This window comes from Phacochoerus africanus, chromosome 2, assembly GCF_016906955.1.
Source record: "Phacochoerus africanus isolate WHEZ1 chromosome 2, ROS_Pafr_v1, whole genome shotgun sequence".
Classification (NCBI taxonomy): domain Eukaryota; kingdom Metazoa; phylum Chordata; class Mammalia; order Artiodactyla; family Suidae; genus Phacochoerus; species Phacochoerus africanus.
In genome coordinates this window covers 43,114,666-43,133,134 of record NC_062545.1, presented here as the reverse complement: position 1 = coordinate 43,133,134, position 18,469 = coordinate 43,114,666, and the positions used below count along the sequence as shown (strand labels likewise).

The window sequence follows — 18,469 nt, the reverse complement described above, 5'->3', positions numbered from 1 at the left end:
ATCTTTGCCTCTAGCTGACCAGTACCCTATCAATTTTATAGCCCTACTCCCTACCAACTGAAGAAAGCTTTGTTTTCTCATGCTTTCTTTTGCATTATATTTGCATATCACCACCACATCCATTTTAAAACACACCAAATTTTATTAAGAATAAATGGGAGTTCCCTTTGTGGCTCAGGGGTTAACAAGCCCGACTAGGATCCACGAAGACATGCGTTCCATCTCTGGCCTCGTTCAATGGGTTAAGGATCTTGCATTGCCATGAGCTGTGGTGTAGGTCACAGGCAAGACTGGGATCCCGAGTCACTGTGGCTGTGGCTGCCTGGCAGCTACAGCTCCAATTCAACCCCTAGCCTGGGAACTTCCATATGCCATGGGTGTGGCCATAAAAAGAAAAAAAAAAAAAAGAATATCTCTTATGATATTTAAATATAGTTACTGCAGAAGGGAGAATAGTATTTACCTTCTTGAGCAACAAAGCTGTTTTTATAAAATCTCCTAATATCTTTATTTTTCAAATAAAATCTTTCCCTACCATTTTCTTTGTAAAGACAGTGATTTTATTAACTCAGCATAGAACATGTCTCTATAGATGTGGGTCCATACTAACCCTTCTGCAAATATTTTAAGTTTGATTTCTTCTCAAGCTCCCCAGTAAGGAGAGTAAGAGGGGACAAGATGAGTTGAGAGGGACAAAGGAGAGCTTAGGGGCTGTCTGGTTGCCCCAAAGATCAAAACATGGCTTAGAATGAGATTGCAACAACCAGGCTTCTAAAATCCTCAAATTTCCAGAACAGCTTGGAGGCTCAGAGTCTTTGATTTGCCTGGAACATGGAAGACCATCCAGATTAACCATCACCATGAGGCCCAGATTGCTAATAAATTGCTGTACATCCTCTACTTGTCTGAGAAAAGAAACTCACCATCATCCAGAGCTCATGCTGGACACCTCTGTATATTAGATACTGAGACAAAATCTACCTTCCTGCAGCTCCAACCCACTGACGTCCAACAACATCTAAGTACAACTCCATTTCTATCCAACAATCTTCCAACTAAAGAAAGTTGGCTGTCACATTCTTCTTGAGGCTTCTGAGGCTAAACACCCACGGTTCTTCTGTCAGTATGGTTTTGAGTTCCCTCCCAATTCAGGCACTTGGCCAATGGAAACACTAAGGACCCTCTGAGGTCAGGAGACCCAAGTCAATGTGACTTCTATAGTGGTGTCACCAGCACAGAACAGAGAAGAACACTAGTTAGAGTACCGTAGCATTTGACAGTCACTTCCTCTGCTGCGTTTTATATAAATGCCCACTAAAACCACTACATTTTTCAATGCTGCTGCTGTTAAGCTCTGGTGCACCTAAGAGAGCACTGGACTAGAGGTCAGTGGATCTAAGTTCACATTCCAGTTTGGCCACTTACTTCTCCCAGTGACCTTGGACGATGTAGGTTCTTCATCTATAGAACAAGCAGCTGGACTAGAGCACTAGACTCCAGCCTAGCTTCTCTCCTGCTATCACCACCCATCTCTCACCAGCCTCTGTTCTCAAGGTGAGCAACTAAGCAACCAAGCCTCCACACTCACTTGCCATTGATCTTGGGGAAAATAAAAAGTGGCTTTTCCTAATTCAGACTTCAGGACCTACTAGGTAAGCTAGCAAGAGTTCATTCTTACCTGACTTGCAGCTGTCTACTAAGTCATCTTCCAGGATAACCTTCATAGACCGTGGGATACTTCCGACAGACAGCCTTTGAACCTAGCGAGGAAAAGAAAGCAGATACTGAGGATGCTTAAACACACACTAAGTATTCAGAAGCCTAGCAGTTCTTCAAATTACTGTTTCTATTTCTGAGGTACTATGATACAACTTGGTTATGATGGGGATTTATGGAATTTTCTTGAAAATTCTGTCTACTATCCATTTAAGAATTCACCAAAACAAGAGTAAAATAAAAACACCAATATGAAAAATATCTCCAAATATAATCTACTTTATAGATGGTCAAAATAAATGTATGCTACAACTACTAAACAATAACAAAGTTACTTAACTAAAAGAGAGAAGCAGTTTTTCCTGACCTCTAATCCTAGGACTGGGGCCAAATCACTCAGTTCCTTTGACTATTCTCTGGTAACAGAACCTTGGTTTTGTATCCCACAAGGACACATGCCCAGTAAGAAGGCTAATCCCCCAGACTTCCTTGCAGCTAGGTGTGGTCATATGACTAAGTTCTGACCACCAACATATAAGCAGATGAGCTGCAGGAGAATGAGGGAGGCTGATTAAATGGAGACTTGGGTTAGATGACAGGTGCACTCGTCTTCTTTTTCCTGTTCTTCAACAGGCAGACAGATATGACAGAGTTGTAGCCACCATCCTAGACCACACACCTTAAGAAGAGAGCCATGTGGCTGCTCTCACTTTCCAAGATGACCCCATGCCTTGGGGCAACTCTCGCCTTAGGAGACAGACCACATTCAGCTTCATGTGTCTCTCTCTCAATAAACCTGCTTTCACTGCATTATGGCTCACCCTTGAAGTCTTTCCTGCAAGAAGCCAAGGACCTTCACTTAGCTGCCTGTCCAAGGAACTCATCTGAGACCGGGGACATGGCCATGCTCTTGTGCCCCATTTTCCTGCAACACCTTCACGAAGGACAAAGAAGAAGATGGTCTTCTCCCCCTTCCCACTTTTCCTTTGATTATAAAAATGTAGCCTACTTAGTTCTCAGGGCAGAGCCCTTTTGCCTGCCTGCTTTTCTCCTTTACAAGCATCCTATATTAATAAAGCTACTTCATACATTGAAAAAAAAAATAGAAGCTGTGTGTTAAGAATGGTGTGGAAAGACAGAAAGGGTCTGAGTCCTTGATATTGGATAAGCCTTTGTGCTTAAGCAGCAAATGAAGGAAGATCAGGCTCACTCCCACATGTTAAAGAGTGTTTATTTATGTTTGCCTCATTTGGCACAGCAAGTAAATTGAACCTAAACCCCAATTCCTGACCACAGTAATGTTTAACAATCAATTAAACCCATTTAATTTTTTCCTGTCACTTAGTTAAGCACAAATAGTTTGAACTTCTTAAATATTCACTTCTTTAAGTCATTTCATAACCCTCTTGCCAATGCTTGCTATAAAAAGATGATTATTTTATGGTTCCTAAATTTTACACTCTTATTTTTTCTCCTCTTTACGGCTTTACCCGCAGCATACGGAAGTTCCCAGACTAGGGGTCAAATTGGAGCTGTAGCTGCCATCCTACACGAAAGCCATAGCAACACCAGATCCGAGCTGCATCTATGACCTACACTGCAACTCATGGTAATGCTGTATCCTTAACTCATTGAGCAAGGCCAGGGATCGAACCTATGACCTCATGGATACTAGTCAGGTTCTTAACCCACTGAACCACACTGGGAACTCCCCTAAATTTATCCTCTATGTGGCAGTTTCACACTTGATATTCTACCAAGTGATGACACAAGTTCCGTTTGTAATCCTTTACGGATTCTTGCATCTTGGCAATTTACCTACAGCTGAAAAACATTTCTTCAAATTTGTTATATTTCTCATTTATTTGATCATTTACCTGTTCCTGAATTTTGATTTCCTGATAATCTCTACACCGAGTTGGAGAGGAAGACAAGTCTGAGAGGCAAGTGAATTTTGTGGAACCACAGCTCTCCAAGCTGGGACATGAGGATGGCCGGCAGAAGGTATAATATTGCTCGAAGTCAGCCTTGACCACAAAGACATGCTTGCACTTATTACACATGTAATCCCGTTCAAACTCCAGGATCTTCACCAGACTTGTTCGGATCACTGTCCCAGTGACAGATAAAAAGTGTCCCACATCCTTGGTTTTTGGGATGTGCTCCCTCACCAGCTCGGGACAAACAGGCAATCCTGAGGAGAAACAAAACAAAACCACATTAACTTATACATTGGGGATTAACTCCATGCAATATATTTTTCTCATATTTCCTGAAGGGGAAAGTATAATTTCAGAAAAAAAATCTTCGTGTTTTACTTAAGAAAAAAGTCAGATCAACTCAAGAAAACAGAAAAGAATTATTTCAAGTAACAATTATTGATAGAGTCTCTTTTAATTCCCTCAAAGGGCTATCTCAGTAGGATGTAAATATAGTATATAATTTTAACCTCATTTAATGAAGAATAGACCACCATATGCCACACATAAAATCAACTGATGACTCTGAGTAAAACGCCCAAGCTGAGTGACAAAGAGATGGCAGGGGAATGACCAAAGGCTAGTGCTTTTTCCAGTTAGGTTCGGGATTTATTAATACATAAAGCTGACAGTGTTTTCAAGCCTTGAATTACCTAGAGGTTAACCTACAGCATCACTTTATCCTTTAAAAACCTTGTGGGTTTTCACCATTAATAAACAGGCAACTTAAAACGTGCAAAATGCCAAAGAAAATTCTGATGTGGAAATGCCCACATATTTGACTACAAGGTACCGCTGGAATAGAGAGATGCTGGCTGTGATGGTCAAGGGCTGCCTCCTAACAGGTTTATTAATGTAGAATTTAACTCTGGTTCATGACCTACGGTCTGTTACCTTGTACCTGAAACTTAGTAGCTCTGAAATCTGATAAACATGAACACTGAGTACAGAGCTATGAAATTTACCAAGCTCATGAGAAATGACCATAATGGGTATGATTTTCTCCCTGGTGATATATTTACTCTGAAAGCCAAATCATCGCCATTGTCATCATTATTGTTGTCATCATCAAAAGGCAATTTGGGAGGCAAGGAATTTTTTAAAAATCGTAAAATGGTTAGATGAGGGGAAAGCTACATTAATCTGGTGTTACAGGTTAGAACTATACAGACATACTTAAATTTTCTCTGCTGCTGGCTGAGACTCTCTTTATATCACATACTATATGAACAGGGTGGGCACTGTGACATTCATTTGCCACTATGACTCCTTTTTCTATACTTCTGAGGTTAACTTGCCTGCTTGCTTGCTTTTTGTTTGTTTGTTTGTTTGTTTGTTTAGGGCTGCACCTGCAGCATAGTGAAGTTCCCAAGCTAGGGGTCAAATGGGAGTTGCAGCTGCCAGCCTACACCACAGCCACAGCAACACCAGATCCGAGCCACATTTGCAACCTACACTATAGCTCATGGCAATGCCGGATCCTTAACCCAATGAGTGAGGCCAGGGACTGAACCCACATCTTCATGAATAATAGTCAGATTTGTTACCGCTGAGCCATGACGGGAACTCATGGCTTGCCTGCTTTCTAATGGAAATATTCTTTATTTATATTAACTTGGATTGCATCATATTTTGCCAGTAAGGGAGCCATACTTTTGCTTAGGATGATTTTGTGTATCTATGCTCTAATCTGTGTTGACTTTACAGTTTAATTCTCAGAAAACAAGCTCATTTCCCTATTTCCAAATTCCTGGGGAATACTTCATTAAAACACCCTGAGGCTGACATGTGCAGGAATAGACAGAGAGGTTGGGGAAGGATTAAAGCAGGTGTTTTATCCATTAAAAAATATTCACTCTACTCATTCTTCATTGTTGATCTCCGGCACCTGCTAAATCAGCTGCACGTAGCTAAATGTTGAGCTACCAAGAACACACCAATATTTGTAGTTAAAACCAAGTAAAAGCCAAACTAACCAACCCGAAGATTTTCATTAAGAATAGATCTAGGGAGTTCCCGTCGTGGCGCAGTGGTTAACGAATCCGACTAGGAACCATGAGGCTGCGGGTTCGGTCCCTGCCCTTGCTCAGTGGGTTAATGATCCGGCGTTGCCGTGAGCTGTGGTGTAGGTTGCAGACGCGGCTCAGATCCCGCGTTGCTGCGGCTCTGGCGTAGGCCGGTAGCTACAGCTCCGATTCAACCCCTAGCCTGGGAACCTCCATATGCCGCGGGAGTGGCCCAAGAAATAGCAGCAACAACAACAATAACAAAAAAGACAAAAGACAAAAAAAAAAAAAGAATAGATCTAGTCTTCATATTCCCATGGCTTATGTTTCAGGGGCACAATGTTCTCTTTTAGTTCATATGCTACAATGTTAAGAAACAAAAAAAACCAAGTGGGAGATGTCTCTTCTTACTTGGCCTGAATTGGATGTATATTATGGCAACAGGTCTTCACTCTGCCTGTAGATTCTCAATGCTTTTTAAAAATGAGAATATAGTTTATGCATAAAAAAATTTGCCCTTTTAAAGTATTTAATTCAGTGGTTATTAGTACATTCACAAGGTTATACAATCACCACCACTGTCTAATTTCAGAATATTTTCACTGCTTCAAAAGGAAACCCTGGGAGTTCCCACTGTGGTGCAATGGGTTAAGAATCTGACTGCAGTGGCTCATGTTGCTGTGGATGAAAGGGTTCGATCCCTGGCCCAGTGCAGTAAGTTAAGGATTCAAGCTGTTGTGCAGGTCCACAGATGTGATTCGGACTGGTGTTTCCATGGCTGTGGCGTAGGCCAGCAGCTGCAGCTCCAATTCAACACCTAACCTAGGAACTTCCATATTTCACAGGTTCAGCTGTGACAAAAAGGGTCGAAAAAACCCTCAAAACAACCTAAATGTCCTTTGACAGATGAATGGATAAAGAAGATGTGATATCCATTCCAGTAGCAATGAAAGACTACTCAGCCATGAAAAAAGAAATAATGCCATTTGCAACAACAGGGATGGGCCTAGAGATTTTATCACACTAAGTAAAGTCAGAAAGAGAAAGACAAATACCATATGATGTCATTTATATGTGGAATCTAAAATATGATACAAATCAACATATCTATGAAACAATAACAGACTCAGATATAGAGAGCAGCGTTATGGTTGCCAGAGGTGGAAAGGAGGAAAAGATTAAGAGTCTGGGATTAGCAGAGGCAAAACTATTATACATAGGATGGATAAACAATGTCCTACTGTATAGCACAGGGAACTATATTCAATACCCTGTGATAAACATAATGGAAAAGAATATGAAAAAGAATATATATAATGTATAACTGAGTCACTTTGCTGTATAGCAAAAATTAACACAACATTGTAAATCAACTATATTTCAATAAAATTTTAAAAACACTAAAAGATAGATGAAAGGCAGGCAAGGAAGAGGGGAGGAATAGATATTAAAGGTACTATGTGAGCTTTGAGACCAATTAGAGATAAAGTCCAAGGAAGAAGGTGACATTTAGAGTGACTTCTAGTTCTCTGGTTCCATTAACTGAGTCTGGGAATTCTGCAAGGCACATGGTAGTCAGTCAGTAAATATCTGTTAAAAGAATAAATAAGGAAATAGCATTTTCAGCAGAGGGAAATTATGACTACACTTTTTGATACACTGAGTTTGTAAGAAAATATCTCTAGTTTGAAACATCTGACAGACAAGAGGCTACCTGGATACCAAGCTTAAGAGACAGATCCTGGCTTAAAAAAATCAATAAATAAACAGAGTTGGCACTTGCTGCTAGGTTTAGGATGGAGGCTACCCCATCAGGAAGAGAATGCAGGATCCAGGAGCAGATGGTGTCATTTGAACCCTGAGGCCCTAACACCTACAGAACCAGAAAGGGAAGAGACTTCCAGAGCAGCTAGAGAGGGAGGAAGCGGCCAGAGAGTGCTGTCAATGGGGCAAAGCATGCAGTTTTACAAAAGGGGAGGGGTCGACAGTCCAGGCAGGGAAATAACAGAAGACAAAAACTGACAAGCATCTCTCACTCTGGCCATGAGGCAGTCACTGGCAACCGGGAAAGGATAGTTTCGGTGCAATGGAGGTGAAAGTATGACGGGGAGAACATCATGCTGAAGAAGGCACGTACTCTGTCAAAACATTTGGTTGTGAAAAGAAGAGTGGATAGAGGATAAAGGGGGACACAGAGTTGAAAGAGGGGTCTCTCCTGGTCATTCTGGCCACCCCCACCAAAGGCTCTATGCTTCTCCCCCCACCCCACTCCCCTGCTGGGTTTGGCCTGAGTGGGTGACTGACTTCATAGCACCTGGCTCACGTGTCTCCCTAAGTTGGTCTCTTACCCCATCCTCACTGACCTCAGGATGCAGACTGATGTCTCATCTAAATTGAAGTTCTTGATTAGGGGCCATGGTTGGGCTTCAGGAAAGTCCTGAACCTCTTGAAATTCAGGCAAAATTTTATGTATACATACACCTGAATCTTCTGGACAGGGTCTGTAACTTTCTCAACATACAACCCAGGAAAACCACTTAAATCCTCAGTCCCATGGTTCTATTGACTTGCACATCATCACCTCTAAGAATAGAAGGGACTTACATTATGGGAACAGTTGCTTAACCTCCCTTCCCTCCTCTCATTTAATAGTAATGCCCTACACTTTCATTGCCTGCTCACATCTCCTATTGAGATCATATCCTACAGGACCTCCCACAAATGCTATGACCATGGGACCACTCATTTAGGTCCTTAGTCACATTTTTCTGGGCACTGTTCCTTAACCATTTTATATCTGGAGGGTAAGGTCACTTCCTGAGATCCTTTTCATGCCCCTCTGCCCAGCCCAGTGCTTTATTAGGCACTTTTAGGTAAGGAGAAGGTAAGGAGAAAAATAGTGAATAAAAGAGAAGGGGAAATGGGCTTTCTCTCTTTCTCTAGCCTTGCCTTTATCACATCTGGCTTCCAATTTCCTAGTCCAGACAAAATGCATGAATCTTTCTGTGCCTATTGTAGGGCTTCTTTCACTCAGCCAGGAAGAGTGCACTAAAGTTTACTCTTCTGCAAGAAAACTCCCTTATTAAGTCCAGGACAGAACCTCACAAATACACAACTAGAAGAGCTAAGCAAAACGGTCAAATGAATGCACTATTGCATAAAAGATGCCTTTTATTTATTTATTTATTGCTTTTTAGGGCCACACCCATGGCATATGGGAGTTCCCAGGCTAGAGGTTGAATCAGAGCTACAGCTGCTGGCCTATGCCACAGCCACAGCAACTCGGTATCCAAGCTGTGTCTGTGACCTACACCACAGCTCACAGCAATGCCAGATCCTTAACTCACTGAGGAGGGCCAGGGAATGAATCCTCATCCTCATGGATGCCAGTCAGATTTGTTACCAGTGAGCCAGAAGAGGAACTCCAAAAGAAGCCTTTTAAATCTGGAGGAAACTTCTGCCAGGAAGAGTGAAAAAGAAGGTACTCCTTGGGGCTAGAGATGCCTTCCTTTCCTTGCAAATGATGACCCGGGTCTGTGCACGCTGGGTCACGACAAAGTCTATACAATACTGGTTTTATCTCAATCAGCATAAGGTGATATGTTGGAGAGATATTACACACTGATGAAGAAGGCAGGTGGGAGGTGGAGGGAGTCAGGGCTCAGCCACAGGGGTCCCTCACGTGCTCACCAAGCCCCCTGTGCTTCTCCTTAAGTGAGGCCAGGACAAGTGAATTCCCTGTTGCCCACCTCAACAAGGGGGCTATATTTATACTCAATTACAGCATCTAGAAAGAAAATACTATCTAAACAATTACAACTAATTTTTCTAAGAAAATCAGCTTTTAATTATCTTCTATTCTTTTAAAATCCAGGGAAATGTGCCATTCTTATTGTTCTTATTTTATTAAACTGAATCACGTATGATACTGACTATGGTGTGTGTGTGTGTGTGTGTGTGTATACATATATTAGAATCAAGCAAATTAGTTTAGAACATGACTATCATTACCATCAAGTAGTTTATTTTATACAGTAAAGTGTATTATTTTAAGTAAAGTATCACAGAGGTATGTACATTACTGGATCTTCAGATTGTTTTTTATATTACAATCTTTAAGTAAATCTATAATATAGACAGATAAAAGCAATATAGTGTTAAGAAAAACTGATCACAGAATCAGTACTAAATTTTGGTACTAAAAATAAAGGATAAGGGACAATGTTTTGACAGAAATGTCAATGCATTTTAACCTTTCCATCTTAACTATACATATTACTAAGTGTCCTCTTCAATTATTTCAGTGAAGCAACAGGTACTGCTGGCACTAAGCCACCCAGAGTGCTGAATGACAAAAACCTTTAGCTTGTTCTGACTCATTCACTGATAAAAGAAACAAGAAAATTTTAAAATAGAGAGAAATGTCTACATTTCTGCTTGCGATATGTCCAGATCAATTACTACGGCTCTGTGGTTTCCAGCCTACAGTCCCTGGAAAGCTGGATCGGCCTCAGAGCTCTGAGAAATGAAAATTCTTAGGCCCCAGGCTAGGCCTCTTCAATAAGAAACTGTGGGCTTGAGGCCCAGTAATCAGCATTTTAACAAGTCCTCCAGGTGATTCTGATGCCCATGCCTCTTTGAGAACTACTACTTTAAACAACATGTGAGCGTTATTTTTTCTTTCTCATTTACTTTGATGCCAACTGTTTTTGAGTACCTTTCATACAAACTACTGGAAATAGCAAGTACTTTAAACCAGTAAAAATCCTGTAAGACAAAGCAATGCATATCCTAGAATAAAAAACCAGAAAATGTCTTATGTTCCTATGGAGACTGAGCCACAGTGGCAGCCTGGGTTTTAATAATTAAATGCTTTGCCTGGAGTCTAAAATAGTGTAATATACCTAAAACCAGGCTATTTCTATTCCTTGGTTCATTCTGCCTGGATCATCTCCCTCCGTGACCTCACCTTCCGTCTTGAAATCTTGGGTGAATCCTCTAGGACAATTCACTCCCTGCTCTATGAGCTAACAGATCTTGCAGCATCTTGAGTGAGGCATGCCTCACATAATAAAAGCTGCCAATAAGCTCCTTTACAATTAAGTTTAATATGCACAGTTGCAGGTATGTGGGCATACATATGTGATTTGGTAAATATTTGACTACAGCCCCTACAGCCTTGAGCTCCTTTACATGAGAGACTATCCCACATTCATTTTGGTTTCCCAAGGGTCTAGCATATGCCTACAAAGGAAATGAATGTTACCATGGTAGTAAATAATGTACAATTCACTTTCTCAGAGAAGAATGAAGAAATAGGCTTAATTCACTGAAAGCAATAGGGTCACTCAGGCAAACAAATTTTTAGTATTTAGGAGTTCCCATTGTGGCTCAGTGGTTAACGAATCCGACTAGGAACATGAGGTTGCGGGTTCAATCCCTGGCCTTGCTCAGTGGGTTAAAGATCCAGTGTTGCCATGACCTGTGGAGCAAGTTGCAGATGTGGCTCGGATCTGGTGTTGCTGTGGCTCTGGCGTAGGCCAGTGGCTACAGCTCTGATTAGACCCCTAGCCTGGGAATCTCCATATGCCATGGGAGCAGCCCTAGAATAGACAAAAAGAAAAAAAAATTTAGTATTTAAACTGAGCATACAAGAAAAGAATCTAAACATAAACAGCCTAAAACTATGTGCTAAATAACATTTCAGTAACATTAACTAGAGCCCCTTTTAACAATTCCTCTACAACATTATCAGAAGAGAATTTTATCTTCTTGATCCTACAAGAGATTATCTAGCGTTTGATGCATAAAGATTAATAATCTTCATAATTTTATTCTAGTAAGTGCAATCACAGATACTATTGTTTCCACTTAAATCAAGCGTCTGGTGTTTTGGGAATCTTAATTTGCCTCCAAGGAATTCTATAGTGACTCCTAAATGTTTTGGAATCATCTAACAGTAGTTTCTGTTGATAGTAAATCCCTACCTTTATGAAACATGCTGTGAAGTATTTATTTTCAAACAAAGTGGTATGTGTGTTCTCCAACTTCATCACAGATTGCAGGAATTCAAAGACATAGCTTTGATGCCACAAGTTGCTGATGGCTCCAATACAATTTCTTTAAAGTTAAGATGCTAAATCTGTCATTCATGTAACAAAAAGTAGTGTGCCTAATGGTGACCAGCACAAAGCTAAGCTTGATATATAAAAATAATGAATTTCCTAAAATTGTTTTGCATCCACTACTTTTCTAACTCTTTGTAATTATCAATTCTTTTATTGTCAGTAGTCACAAAAGCTCAGAAAGCTGAATTACTGTTTTGTACACACATATGTATGTGTATATATGCACACAAATATACCATCTCTCTACATTCTCCCTCCCTTGAGTTGGCATGGCTAGTATTTAAGCCTTCCAAATATTCAGAGAATACAGTATAAAATCATTATTCTTCTCCGAAAGTGGACAAAACTACACCATGGATATTTTTAAAATATCAATTATTTCTTAGTGCTCGAATTCAATGTACGTTGGGATTTCTCAAAATCTTCCTAAAGAATAACAGGGCAGTAAAATCCTTAAGTGATTCACCTGATATCCTGGCATGAAGATTCTGCTTCATGGAGACACCTTCAGACTGAGAGAGGGACTGAAGAATTGTCAAGGCTGATCTTCGTAGGGCGCTATCAAAAATAGTTAGCACTTCATTGGGGAATGCATTGAAATATTCCCCAATTTCCATGTTGGTCTCAAACAGGGTCATGGCATTAACCACAACTGGGTAATGAGCATCTTCATCTCCTTCCTTCAAGATGAGAAGAATATCGTTCTTATGGTACTCCGAAACATAGGACTCAAACACTTGACCAACCAGTGTAACTTGATCGCTATTCATCTTGTATCTAGGTAACTAAAGAAAGAGAAAGGACTGTGTCATATCTTTGATTTTCTTTTTTTTTTTTAATTAAAAAAAAAATCTGGGTGTTCCCGTCATGGCTCAGTGAAAATTAATCTGACTAGCATCCATGAGGACACAGGTTGGATCCCCGGCCTTGCTCAGTGGGTTAAGGATCGGGTGCGGCCATGAGCTATGTGGTGTAGGTTGCAGACGTGGCTCAGATACTGACTTGCTGTGGCTGTGGCATAGGTTGGCAGCTGTAGCTCCAATTCGACCCCTAGCCTGGGAACCTGCATATGCTGCAGGGACAGCCCTAAAAAAAGACAAAAACAAAAAACAAAAAAAAAACTTCATGGCCGCATTTACCGCATACGGCTTTGTTCCCAGGCCGGACACTGAATCCAAGCCACAGCTGAGGCAACATCGGATCCTTTAACCCTCTGCACTGGACAGGGTACCCAACTTGTACCTAGGCAGTGACCGGAGCTGATCTTTTTTAAATTTTTTTTTTGGCTTTTTAGGGCTGCACTCACAGCATATTGAGGTTCCCAGGTTCCCATGACGGGAATTCCTGTAGTCGGATTCTTAACCCACTGCATCACATTGGGAACTTCCTGATTTTCTAGACTTACACACTAGTTTACAAAAAAGACTGGTTGTAAAAAGACTGGTTGTAAATCATTCTGACTTTGGGTCACACATTAATCTCAAAATATTACTTGAGAAGTTCCCATTGTGGCGCATCCGACTAGGAACCATGAGGTTGCAGGTTCGATCCCTGGCCTTGCTCAATGGATTAAGGATCTGGCATTGCCCTGAGCTGTGGTGTAAGTCACAGATGTGACTGGGATCTGGCGTTGCTGTGGCTCTGGTGTAGGCCGGCGGCGGCTGCAGCCCAGATTAGACCCCTAGCCTGGGTCTGCTGCAGGTGCGGCCCTAAAAGGACAAAAAAAAAAAAAAAAAAGACCCCCCCCCAAAATATATATATTACTTGAAATTCAAATCTTAATTAGATATGAATTATCTATCACAGTCACTTAGTAAACTTATTTTTTTAGTGAAGTTAACCTTAAGTCAAAGAATTATGATGGTACTGTTTATTGAAATCCAAAATGGTCCAATTTCTTTCCCATATCTTTTCCCCAAAATCTCCTCCTTATTAATCTTACAATATATTATGCAAAAGACCCTTACCTTTTCTTTAATCACATTCCATATACACACTTGCTTTAAATTTAAAATCCTAAATGCCAATCTTTTGGTTTAAGTGACTCCTAGTAGAGTTCTTTGCAAGCATCCTGGTTCTAGATCTTATTCACACACATATTCATTTGTATTCTGCGACATAAAGGGAACAAAAACTGCTATTCAGGTTGGTAGCCAATCCTGACGTAAATAATAGATTGACTTTAGAAAGTTACATTTGGAGATGAATTTTTTCCTATTTTCTTTTCCTAACCTAGGAAAGCTATTAGCTTCAGCAAAAGCAGCTGTCAAGAGTGGTCACTGGTCTTTAAATCACTAGGATTGAAATATAGTACATTACTGGCAATACATATTTTTAAAATTTTTATCTACAGTTTAAAAGGGCCTTCCTCCATTCCATTTTCATGAATACATGTAGATATCTACCATGTACAGGGCACTGTTGTGGGAAATGAAAAAGCACAATAAAAGGTCCTCTATGCCCTCAGAGAACCAAGGAACAGATCAAACGAAACAGTGCTCTAACAGTGGCAAAAATGGTATACAAATAGGAGCGCAAATGAGAAAAGGGTTAAATTTAAATGGGGTGATAATCCAGACATGGCAAAGGACAGTTACAAATAAACTGTCCAAGTGGATCATCTAAGTTCTTATTTGGTTTGTAAACAGACTGCTGGAGGACAAATGTCCTTTGACTTATTTCATTCAACTACCATTTACTGTACTAGGCTCTAGAAATAGATAAAAGAAGACTTATGACATTCACAGTTTAGCATCCTAAATACATGTTACACGCTATTAGCAATATTTTGCCTTCTTTGGGAACCTCCTAGGAAGTGTGGAAGGAGTAAAGGGGGTATACTATAGTTAGGTTAAAAATCTGACACTTATGCCATGCCAGTATGAGATCAAGAGATGAGCATGGTATAGGCAAGACAACTTGTGAAAGTAAAAAATGGTCACTATTGATTTAAGTATTTTGTTTAGGTTAGGAAATATAAACTCAGCTAAGCAAAAAGTTCCCTGGTGGCTCAGTGAGTTAAGGATCTGGTGTTGCCGCTATGTGGCAAGTGTGTGATCCTTCACCTTGGAATTTCCCCATTCCAGGAGTGCAGCCAAAAAAAATAAAATAAAAATCAGCTAAGTCTAAAGTAGAAAAAGCATTTGGGAAGGAACAACCAGTCATATCACAATCATATTAATCATTCCAACTAATCAAACAGTAACCATCTAATCATTCACCTAATCATACAGTATTCTCATGATGTGGCCTTTGCTTAAAAGAAAATATCTGGAATCCCAAGAGTGGCTATAAGACAATCTCTAAAGTTCTATACATGCATATTAAATCTGGAGCCACAAATTTAGCAATTTTAAAGGAAGCCTCACATACGGCAGGAAGAGGGCAGCAGCCGATTTCATGGTTCATATTAAGATTTGGCTTAGTCTTTTCGAAATAACATCACTAAAAAACTAGCATTCACTTTCAACATCTGGGCACAACTGTTCCAAGCAGTTTGCTAACCCTAGAAACATGCTCACCTAGATTTAGACTGGTGGCAGTGTTTTGCAACTTTCAAGTTCCTTTTCCTTTTGACTATTTGAAGATAAAATAAATAAGGCCAAATTTTGCTACTGTATCCTCTAAGTAAAGTAACGCGCCAACGAAAAAAAACCTGGGAGTACTCAGACGAGCCAACCTCTAGCTAGATCACAGGGAATCGCAGCCTGCCCACCCGCCGTACCGCCTTCGGGAGGGAGCCACGCCCCTCGAGCCCTAAGCCCCGCCCAAGTAGCACCGCCCCTTCCCCGCCCGCCAGCTTCTGCTTGGCGCTTCTTCGCCGCCGGCTCCCCGCGGGCGCTCAGCAAATGTGGAGTAGAGTTGTGCCGAGAGAACCGCGTTCCACACTTCCGTCTCTGGTCGCAGGCCGTACCCTACAACAACTTATCAGGTCTCAGACACTTCCCAGGCTCGGTTACGGGCCGTTCTGTCGCCGGCCTGGTCCTGGAGTTCATTAGTTTTGGAACTAACCAGGTGTGGGTGAAACCTGGGATGCCCTGCAGGAGAAATAAATAATGGTAAAACGAGGCAGCGGTCTCACTTACTGGCGGATACGCGGAGTCAGAAGTCCCCGGGAGAACGCTGCTCCCAAGGCCGAGGGGCGAACAGAACTCAGGCCGAGTGGTGGAGTCGCGCCGGGGCTGGAGAGGCAGGAGGAGGCCCCAGATGGGGGCGGGGCAGGGCCGCTCCAGGCGCAGTCGGCCGCGGGGGCGCGCAGGCTCCGGCGGGCCCGCCTCGCGCCTGGGTGAGACAGAAGCCACGCGGGCGGCTCGGTCGGGCCCGCGCTCCCGACCGACGCCGGGCCGCGCACCGCCTCAACTTGGCGGCTCTGGTGGCTCTTCCGGTGAAGAAACGGGCGGGCGCGCGCATCGCCAGGCGCCGTGGGAGGAGAGAGGCGGGGCGGGGCGGGGCGGGACTGGCTGGGAGGGTCCCGGGCGGGGCAAGGCGGGGCGGGCCTGGCCGGGAGGAAACCCCCCCGCCCCGCCCGCGCCCGGGCGGGCGGGCGGAGCGGGCGCCGGGGAGTGGCGGGGCTGTGCGCTGTTCTTGAGAGGTTGTGCGGTTTGAGCTAAGATATCTGCCAGACTTAAGCCCACAAAGATTTTCGCCCATGTTTTCTTCCAAGAAATTTCAAAATGAAATTTTTATGTGTAGGTCTATGATCCATTTAGAGGTAATTTTGAGATATGATGCAAAGTACGGATCTTGGGTAACTTTTTGGCATGTGAACCATTTATTGAGAGAACTTTTTCCACCGCATAGCCTTTGCACCTGTTCAAAAATCAGTTGTCCTTATGTATGTTGGTCTAAGACTTAAATTCTGTTCCCAGGTTCTCTCGTTTATGAAAACACGACGTTGTCTTAATTACTGTAACTGTAATGAGTCTTGAAATCAGATAGTATTTGGCTTCCAATTTTGTTCTCTTTCAAAGTTGTTTGGGCTCTTCTGTTCACATATGAATTGTAAACCCAGCATGTCATTTTCTGTTGAAAACCTGGGATTTTTGTTGGGGTTACATAGAATCTCTAGGTCAGTATGGGAAGAATTTACTTGATCACTTATTTTGGTGTTATATAATTTCAACAATGTGTGATCTTTTATTTCTCAAATTTATCCCAAAAATCATGAGGAAAGAGGAAACATACTTTTGATGCTACGAATATGATATTTTCAATTTCTGGTGGTTCTTTTCTAGCACGTAGAAATACAATTGATTTTTAAAATTTTATTAAATTTTTAATAATATTTATTTTTCATAGCAAAATTGAGCAGGAAGTACAAAGATTTACCACATAATCCTTGTCCCCCCCCCCCCACACACACACATATACAGTCTCCCTCACTAACAGTATCCCTTTACCAGAGTGGTGCATTTGTTAGAACTAATGAACCTGGATTAACACTTCATCACTCAAAGTCCATGGTTTATAGTAGGGTTTGTTCTAGGTGTTACACATCGTCAGTTTTGACAGACATATAATAACATGTATCCAGCACTGTAGTGTCATGCAGAATAGTTTCAAGGCCCTAAAAATCTGTGTTCTGGTTATTCATCCCTCCCACCCACCTAAGCCCTAGCAACAACTGATCTTTTTACTGTTTCCATAGTTCTCCAGGATATCATATTGTCGAAATCAAAATCGAAATCGTATAGTATGTTGCCTCTTCAGATTGGCTTTTTCACTTAGTAACATATATTCTTAAATTATGTTTTTTCTTTAAAAAAATTCCTTATACCTTTCTACGATTGGCATCTCCTTTGTTTTTGGCACTGAATGATATTCCATTGTCTGGATGTACCACATTTTATTTATCCACTTACCTATGGAAGGACATTTTGGTTGCTTCCAGGTTGTAGATAAAGCTGCTATATATACCCCCATACAGGTTTTTGTGTGGACCTAAGTTTTCAGCTCCTTTGGGTAAATACCAAGGAGCATGACTGTTGGATCATCTGGTGAGGTATGTTCAGTTTTGTAAGAAATTACTAAAATGTCTTTCAAAGTAGGTGTACCATTTTACATTCTAACCAGCCAGGAATGAGAGTTCCTGTTGCTCCGCATCCCTTCCAGCATTTGGTGTTATTTTGGATTTTAACCATTCAAAAAGGTGTGTAGTATCTCATTGTTGTTTTGATTTGCATTTCTCTGATGAATATGATGTTGACTATTTTTTCATGTGCTTAACTTTTATCTGTATATCTTCTTCTGTGAAGTGTCTATTCAGGTCTTTTGCCCATTTTTTAATCATAGTCCTTGTTATTGTTTCTTAATGTTGAGTTTAAATTTATCAGATGTGTCTTACAAATATTTACAAATATTTCCTCCCTCAAATGTGACTTGTCTTCTCATTCTCTTGACGTTTTTCTTTTACAGAGCAGATTTTTAATTTTAACTAGGTCTAGTTTATCAATTGTTTTTCTCATGAATTGGGCTTTCAGTGTTATATTTCAAAAGTCATCACCTCAGGGCATCTAGATTTTCTCCTATATTCAAGGACTTTTATAGTTCTGTGATTTACATTATTTAGGTCAGTTATCCACCTTGAGTTAATTTTTGTGAAGTTTGTAAAACATGCATCTACACTTGTGTATGTGCAAAC

At 41.2% G+C, this 18,469-nt stretch overlaps 1 protein-coding gene across 4 annotated transcripts in view; it reads right to left on the bottom strand.

Moving 5' to 3' along the window:
- Positions 1 to 16,181, bottom strand: part of MCM9 (minichromosome maintenance 9 homologous recombination repair factor) — a 118,887-nt gene extending 102,706 nt beyond the window's left edge. For 3 of the 4 annotated variants that reach the window (XR_007132130.1, XM_047759617.1, XM_047759604.1), the window contains exons 1-4: positions 15,915 to 16,044; positions 12,296 to 12,614; positions 3,594 to 3,910; positions 1,679 to 1,760 (exon numbers count right to left, since the gene is read on the bottom strand). Coding sequence is in view for 3 of the 4 variants with exons in the window: in XM_047759617.1 (XP_047615573.1) it covers positions 1,679 to 1,760; positions 3,594 to 3,910; positions 12,296 to 12,599 (703 nt within the window). In the remaining variant the exon portion in view is untranslated. Of the gene's footprint in view, positions 1 to 1,678; positions 1,761 to 3,593; positions 3,911 to 12,295; positions 12,615 to 15,914 lie in introns of all 4 variants that reach the window. The other variant, XM_047759595.1, reaches the window with a different exon arrangement.
- Between the last annotated feature and the right edge of the window lie 2,288 nt (positions 16,182 to 18,469).